General features: G+C 38.7%; 1 protein-coding gene across 1 annotated transcript; it reads right to left on the minus strand.

Annotated features, from left to right (window-relative positions):
• Window positions 1–2,851: 2,851 nt before the first annotated feature.
• On the minus strand, window positions 2,852–8,716 carry CINP (cyclin-dependent kinase 2 interacting protein). The gene is made up of 5 exons (XM_010294476.1): window positions 8,659–8,716; window positions 7,703–7,871; window positions 6,427–6,553; window positions 4,694–4,823; window positions 2,852–3,186 (listed from the first exon to the last, which is right to left on the minus strand). Exons 1-5 carry the CDS (start codon window positions 8,714–8,716, stop codon window positions 2,984–2,986), a joined length of 687 nt encoding a protein of 228 aa, XP_010292778.1. The 3' UTR covers window positions 2,852–2,983.
• Between the last annotated feature and the right edge of the window lie 115 nt (window positions 8,717–8,831).

The raw sequence follows: 8,831 nt of genomic DNA on the forward strand, positions 1-8,831 counted from the left end.
ACCTTATCGCTCTCTACAACTACCTGAAAGGGGGTTGTGGTGAGGTGGGTGTTGGTTTCTTCTCCCAAGTAACTAGTGATAGGAGCAGAGGAAATGGCCTCAAGTTGTGCCAGGGGAGGTTTAGACAGGATATTAGGAAAAATTTCTTTACTGAGAGAGTGGTCAAGCATTGGAACAGGCTGCCCAGGGAGGTGGTGGAGTCACCATCACTGGAAGTGTTCAAAAACTGTGTAGATGTGGCACTTCAGGATATCATCTAGTGGGCATGGTGGTGTTGGGTTGATGGTTGGACTTGATGATTACTTGAAGGTCCTTTCCAACCTTAATGATTCTGTGAGGAAAAACTTACACTAAATAGTTCAAAGAAGAGAGAGGACAGTTTAGAGATGAAACAACCTGCTCTACTATATCCCTTTAACATAGTTGGTTTGGGGTTTTTTTGGGTTTTTTGTTTTTTTTTTTTTTTCCTGGTTGCCTAAGATTAATTTGATTAGCCAAAACACTGCCTTTTCTGTGTGGATGTGAAAGATGTCATCATGTATTACTGAGCTCCTGCCTGGTGGTTGGGATTATAGTGTAGTTTTTGGTTTGGGTTTTTTCCCCCTCTTTTTTTTTAGGAGGTGGTAATGGTCAGAGGATACAGGCCTACCTTATAAGTGAAGATAACCATACAAAGCAAGGTTCTGCTGGTCTTTCAAAGTCTGATTGCAGTAAGCAATTCTTTATTACACTCTTTTGTACTGACTGTCTAATAACTACATCGGAGGGCTTCAAATACAACAATCAACTACATAGAGCCATAATGACAAAACACCTCTGCGATGATTTTGCAGTAATCTTCCCGTGTCTGATAGCAGTCAATGAGCAAGGGGGGCTGTGACTATGAAGACTCCTTCCTGAAGAGCTTATTTCCTCTGAAGAAACAAGAACAAACCACAATTTCCACCTGTGCAGAAAATGAAAATGTGCTTCAATTCTGCCTTCCCTATTGAATTGCACATACTGGGAAATAAAATACACCTACTCTCATCTTAAAAGAACAATTCTATAAGAGAACCAACCTCTTCTCCTTGGAAAATATTTTTCAAGTATAAAGGTGTTTCCATAGTGACAAAGGTCTAGCCCTACTCAGGTAAATTAAGGTGGCTGTTAAAGTGGGTGGAATGCTTGCACAGAAAAATAGTAAAACCCAACAAAGCTGTTCATAACTTGATCGTATTCTCCTTGAGCTACAGCCGAATTTCTTTTTAGATGCTAGAAATTTGGGGTAAGAATAGAACACTATTAAGCTGTCAGAAACAACCTCATTGTTGAACAGAACAACACGTTGAGGAAAACTTTTCCAATTCATGTCTGGCTGTTCCGTTATTGCAGGAAACTCACGTATTTCCCTTACCAAGCTTATGGGGTTTCATCTTGGAACTAGTTAAGTAAGTAAGTGACCCTAATCAGAAATCTGTTCCAGAACCTCTCACTGTTTTAATTAGATCTTTGTAGTGTGAAACCACAGCCATTTTGGTCATTTCACAGTAGTGTGCAGTTCATGTTACTGTCTTTTAATTCAAATAGTTGTTTCAAGGTGAATCAAGGGTAAACATCTGTCAGGGCACAACGATGAGTCAACAGCACCTAGAAACACTAAATAATTGTGCGAAATAGGAGATCTAAATGAACAGTTCATATAGGAGCAGGTCATACAGGCAATCAGTAAGTTGGAGGAATTTAGATTATTAATCATAATGAAGTAAGCAGAAGGCCTAAATTCACTGCACATTAGGGATTTAACTAAAAAAATGTGATGACACAGCTGCGTAGTTTCCACATTGTAATACACTTCTCTGAAAAGTGCTAATTTGCAATAGCAACTAACAGTTATTAAAGGCTGGCTAAGTGTAGCAGCTTCTCCAAGCTACTGAGGTCTGACATAATGGTATGCTACGGTGATTACTATTGTATCTTTACAAATGGAAGCAAATAAGGGTATTGAATTCCACTTCAGCATTTAGCTTTTGCATTAACTATTTCTCCTGAACACACTCTCTGCTCTCTTTTCCAAAAAAGCAGCATGAAAAAGAAAAGCAAGAATTTGAGCCACCGATTCTCATAAACTGCCAGCCAAGAATACAGAGGGGGCACACCTTTAAACCAAACCCACTTGACATCAGAAACAGTCATCCAAGGAAAAACTCACTGAGCCCTCTCACAGGAAGCAAACAATACGGCATAAGGACACGACTGAAGCAGGTCTTGTTTTCATTCAACAGATGCTTACAAGAAGAAGCTTACAATGAATTAAAAGAGACAGGACCTTTTCATATAATGACTGTGGAATGGCGAGTTGTACTAAACCTTCCCAGTGTGCTAGTTTAGGCTTGGATCACTCTCCAAGGGTGTTGTTCCTAACCGTGCCATAATCAAAACCAAACCACAATTTACACTAGTGTCTGTGACAGCATTTCAGAACCACATACCAAACTATGTGGATCCTTTTGGATCCACTTCTGGATCCTGCCTTTTGTGCTTTCCTTTCCTTTTCCCCATTTATAAAGCATGTACAAAAGCACTAGCCCTGCTAAGTTATGCAAAAAAAACCCCATGAAAGATCAAGAAGTGATGAATTGCTATGGTGAAAGGGACAGTGCAGGCATTTTTGACTGTCAAAACTTAGAAAGCAGTTACATTCTTTGCTGTAAGTGTCTATGTGCATTGAATCCCCTCCCAGACCGCCAAGTAGTGCTTACCCCTTTCTGATTATAGGGGATTTATAGGACCTGTAGGAGGATTTAAAATGCATAAAGCAACCAAAATCAGATTGTCCCACGCAGAGAAAGGAGTATCAGCTGAGACAAAATAATAAATACAAATAGGGGAAAATATTTTTAATAAGTTTTACAAAAATTCAACTTACTTGGTAAGCCTTACAATTTGCCATTTCAGTGTCATGTAAGCATCTTTAGAAGCAAGCCATGTAATATTTGAAATTCTAGCACTGTCTATGTCCTGTTTCCAGCAGCATGGCTTCGAGTAGCAGTTTGCTGCTGTTCTCAATGTAAGGCTGGTATAACCACGATGATAAATAGACCATCATCAGATCCTGGTCAGCAGAATGAGCGATTTCTTGTACAATTGTTTGCTTCAGTTGTAGTTCCTTCCTGTACATTTCAGAGAGCTTCAGAGAAACCTCATCTGAAACGGATTGAAAAATCAAGCACGTTGACCAGAACATTTCAGCAATTCTCTAAAAGTTAAATTACACTTGTAATACGTTGATCATTAAAAAAACCCCCTACGTTAGGTAAGCTATTCCCTGTATTTAGACATCTTGTTTTCTACAGCATTAATCATGTTTGTACACTAGAATATAAAATGCTAAACAATTTCCTCAGCTTTTGGATATATTTTATACGCCTGTGATTTTGACATGAATCCCCTTTTAATTCTAGAATCAGCGGTGGTACTGATTCTGAGGACTCACTGTAAAATTATCAGTTATAGCTGTTCTTTCAAATAACTGAAATTTGATTTTAAAATTTGATAATGCTATCCTGAAATACAAGCTTCACATTTTAGAGTCACTGTTGATTTTAGCCAACATAAAGGATGCCCTCACATGCTGTCAGGCACTTCAGTGATAAATGCATGATCACCATGAGTCATACCAATAGTGAAAAATAACGGTAAAACAAAACAACAGACCAAAACTGAAATGTGTAATGGAAAAACTAATCTTCTTACTAGTTATGTTAGCAATACTGGTAGGGGGGTTAAAATATATCTATGTAATAATCCTTAGTTGTTTGACTTTCTAAAAATAACCACACAAATTATTTTTAAAGAGAGACTGATCTTGTGTTTCTAACTTAGACTGAACTACCACTACCTTCAGGAGGATCTAGTCTTTCATGGAATAGAGAGCATCACTAAATGATTCAGTCACAACGAGCGTTTTGACAGAAGTTGTCATTGTCATTCTTACTCTTTTAAGCTGGCAGAAACTAATACATGAGATTCCTGCTAACTTGTGGTAGTGAAGTAAAAAGCAGGCCTCCACAAAGATATGACTTTCACTTCACAAAGGCAGCAGTTGGTTTGCATGCAATCAGGCTTCTCTTGAATTCAAACAGCTTTAAAACCACGGTAATGCCAGTTGGGAGGCAGTACCTTTTGCCATCAAGCGAATGCTAAAGGGATTGATATTAGCAGTAGACAGTAACTGAACATTTCTTTACTTGTCTTGACTGACACTGAGATCAGAGGTATTTTTCTTTGGCTGCCTGAGAATTGACTGAGGTATAGCTTGTTCTTTGCATTCAAGGATTTAATTTTGGTGTCAAGTAACAAATCAAGTCAGTTAAGCCTACGGCTTAACACTACCGAGTTGCAAATGTGTCTCTCCCTACAAAGGATGTGACTGTTGCAGCTTGGACACTGTAAGCTGCTGACAAGCTTAGTTTTATGCTGTAACTGTTGCATGTCAGACAACGCTTGGCAATTCACACAAGCAGTCATCAGCAGTAACCCTAAGCCAAATGGTGCATTCATGTGTTTATTGATTAGTCAATTATAAAGGAGAGAGCTACACTCTCTCTCTCTAAGGCAAGACATCCAGATAAAAGGGTTTATTTTCCAGTCCTCAACTAGATGACATCAACAACACAATGCAATTAGCTAAGATAATCAATATTTTACTTACAGAAGTATGGTGTGGGCCATGTATGAAAGAAGGGCGCTGTGCAATTCCCAGCTCCATGGTGGAATGTTTCCAAGTCACAGATTGCTTTAGTAGTTGAAGTAAGCTTTTCCATTTTCAGCTGTATTTTTGTCTGAAAATAATGAACATGTAAAGTTAATTAACAACTCAGGAACATTAGGCTACTATAATTTTAAACATTTTTTTAAAACACACTATTTCTGAAGTCTTAACATTTTAGTCTTAACTTAAAACATTATTTAGTCTTAACATTTCTAACTCACTTTTTTTTAACTCCAGACAGGAATCAAAGCTGGAATTTATATAAAGATTTAATATGAGGTACCCTAAAATTTTTAACATTGCAGATATGACTTACTGACTCTGATTTTGCATAATTCTTTTGTTTCCCCCATGTAGAAATATATCACAGTCCTCTCATTTTTTCATGTCTCTCTTGGTTTTTCCTATAGCAATTTGGTACTGGGGAAAAACATCAAGACTGTATATGAACAAGTGTGGCACAAGCCCTATAAACACATGCTTTCTTACATTACCACGTCAAGATTACTTAAATCTGATTTCAAAACATCAACAGCAGGTGATAAAAGCAGCTCAAGCTACTACTGACAATATATCTAGGCTGATTTAACAGCTTGCTTCAAAAAACAGGTCATTCCATCCATTTCCTTCATGTTCACCTGACTTTGTGCATTACCGATGGGGACTAATATTTACAATGAAATTGAGCTTGCACACAGTGTCTTTAAATCAAGAAGCTAAAATACAGGTTATTTCTAGAAATTCGTAAGCTGGTACAAACTCATAAGGAATGAAAAATAAAGTATGTCTATAGTAGCTATAATTACTATCCAATCTAACACTGGCTGCTTAGGCTCCTATTACTCAGGAGTAATAAAAAACTGCATCAACACACTTGGTAGTCTGAATACAAAATTACCTCAAGGGAAAAAAAACCCCAAATTACTGTTACTTTTTCCCACAGAACAAAACTTGAGGAAAATCTAGCTGCTTTCCTGCTTATTCTAAATACTGGACTGGTATTCTGTCTATATAAAAAATAGATCTATCATCTTTTTAATGGGCTTTTGTCAGAAGACTGTAGAAGTTCTTTTTAACACTAATTTAAAATTACAGTATCAGGCAAAAAAATATTCTTTTTGCTTCCTGTCAAACTGATAGGTGACATTAATTCTTAGCAATGTATCCAGAAAAAACATGGGTTACATAATAACTCTCTTACTGTACTCTCTAGAGAAGGAGTTCCGCACAGAAAATGCAGGTAGGCAGACTAAAAATATAACTGCATTATGTCTGATCAAAGATAACTGCAAGGATATGATGGCAGGTAAAGCACCGCTTTATGCTTTGTTGTTTGTTTTGTTCTAAACAGAGGGAATATTCAGGATGAGAAAGCAGAAAACAGGTGCAGTTTTAGAATGCCTTTTTGTACAACTCATTTTCAGAAGATCATTTCATAAAGGGAGGAGTAGAATTATAAGCAGAAGACAGATGTAAAACCAACTTTCAAATTTACCAATCAAGCAAATAAACGGTGCACACTAGATTTATAATCATTTAGGTTTGAAGCCAAAGCACTATGAATAAAAACCCCAATTCTATTTACAACAAATAATTGAGGACATTTCCTTATGTCATACTTGAACACACTTGGAATTGATTCATATTGACTAAGATTGAAAAATGAGCATTACCATATGCTTTAAGGTCTCTAGTAATTCTGCACAGCAGTTATCCAATTCCTCATTGTATTTTAGAGTTGGCTTTTCAGATTCAGTGGCACTGTTATCACATGCGATCTCCAGTTTGTTGTCCTGAAATCTAAAATAGAAACATAAGGCAGAGTAAACTGCATATAGCTTTACTCGAGCTGTGCAGATTTAAAATCATGTGGTCTGATGCTACAAAATCTCTCTCTCACAGGCTCTTCATGAGAATTCCTACAGAAAAATAGTAAGAGATATAGCTAGCCATGTCAGCAATTGGGGCTGGTACCATAATCTTCCAAGGAACATAGAATTACTTTACCTTAGAGCATGTGCTTGAAAAAACAACTATAGGTGTTAAGATAACACCTTTTCCCACTTCACCTTGCCCCTGTGTTGGAGGAGGTTATTCTCTCATAATGGACAAGGTATGCCCAGGCTTCACGTGCTCCAGCCGACAATCTGGTGCCTCACCACAAACTCACCTTCATGCACAATGCCAGAGCAGCTGATGTGCAGACACCTATCCTGTCTTGCTGACTTCCCCACAGAAGCTGTAAACTTAAGACAGGAGAGAGGGAGTTGCTAGAGAGCGAAAGCAACAGCTGACACCATTACAGCAAAATATTCCTGAGCTTGTACCTGTTAGAACCCTGTCAGACAAACCCTGTTCAGCTGTCGGGAGTCTGGAGAAGTTTCTTCTCAAGCCTCTGGTAGTTATAGGCTTTTCTTTACAGCATGAAGATAACAGCTCTACTGAAGTGGGTTTTGTTGTGTTTTTTTTTTTTAATCATCACTGTTACAACTTTTATGTTTATATAAACCACTGATTCTTTCTTAAAATCTGCTGAAATTTGACTTTACTGAAATTTGGTAATACTGTCCTCAGTGTAAATGTGCAAGAGAGTAAGGGAACTCACATAGGCTGAGAACTGTTGGATTAGATTCTAACTTTGTATATTATGTATGTATTTTTAATATCCACTGTGCTTAACTATGTATAATACAGTTTCCATTTCTTGCAAATATCATCATTACTTCATGAGATTATTTTAGTCTTTGAGACATTTATTATTTGAATGTAAATAGTTTATGTAACCAAAAAGTGCAACTGCTGAGCTTGATCTAAGAGCTAGAGTATGCACTCTGATATATTCTTTCTCCCATCTCCAAAAAGAACTTTCTAGTGAAGAAAACAGATTAATTTCTCAATAAAGGCAATCTTTATGCTGTCTTTACTTGTATGTGTTATTAGCATACTTACTGCTCACTGATCTTCATGTTTACTATTTTGTTTGCCGTAGTAAATCCATTATCATTTAGTCTCTCCCACTTCATCATTAAATTATGCCAGTCTGCTGCATTATCTTTAATTTTTCTTGCATTGACAGATACAACAGGTCTTCTTGGAGTACCATCAGCAGGACTTTTTGCTATATGACAAAATAAAGTAATTCAAGCCATTTAAAGCATACAGAAACAAATCAGTGTGCTAACAGCTTTTTGTATGAATGATTTCCTTGCTTTACTGTGGAATATTGATTGAAGTAAAATGGAACTTACATTAACTGTCTTCAGTCATGAAATCTAACTACTCATCTATCAGCCTTGTTACAATTTACAATAAAATCATTATCAAAAAAAATGCAAGCATGATCTGAGATGTGATATTATAACCTGGACAGTAGTGGCTTTGCCATACTGACCAATCTAGCAGCCTTCTGTCAACGTATGATAGTCACATGCTAATGCAGCGGATGACGGTAAGAAATCACGGCAGCAGTTACTGTATGCATGCAGCGCTCATGCCACGTACATCTGAATTAATTCACGTCCATGCATGAGCTTGAAATGTTTGGGAGGAAGCTGGGTCCCACTGAAGACGGTGGATGCTGTACCACTGACCGTGGGGCCCACGATTCACGATGTGTCCTTAGGGAACCACAGGGACCTGCTCTACGTTACTCCGTCTACAGGCGAGCATCCCCGCAGGGGGAGGGCTGCGAGCAGCCATTTCTGCCCAGCACCTGCAGCCCCACCTTTGCGCCTCAGGTCCTGCCCCTGGAAGCAAGGGGGCTGCCAGCCCGGCTCGAAGCTACCTAGGAAGGGCCGCCGCCCTGCCCGCACAGTCGCTGTTCTTAACTTTTATTCACAGAGACGCTTGAAAAGCAGTCACAAACGTGAAGCCCACACACACGGCAAGACACGGGTGTCACTCACTTCTGCCGGAGGCACGAGCGAGGTGCTGGCCACCTTCCTCACCCGCACCCACATCCATCCGTGAAAGTAACACGCCAGCGGGCTGGCAGGGCACCACAGACAGACAGCTTATTAATTTACTTAGGAAGTGCCAGGCCCCGGCCCCTGGCTGACCCCCGCCGCCCCTCGCCCCC

This window comes from Phaethon lepturus, unplaced genomic scaffold (genome assembly GCF_000687285.1).
Source record: "Phaethon lepturus isolate BGI_N335 unplaced genomic scaffold, ASM68728v1 scaffold19069, whole genome shotgun sequence".
Lineage (NCBI taxonomy): Eukaryota > Metazoa > Chordata > Aves > Phaethontiformes > Phaethontidae > Phaethon > Phaethon lepturus.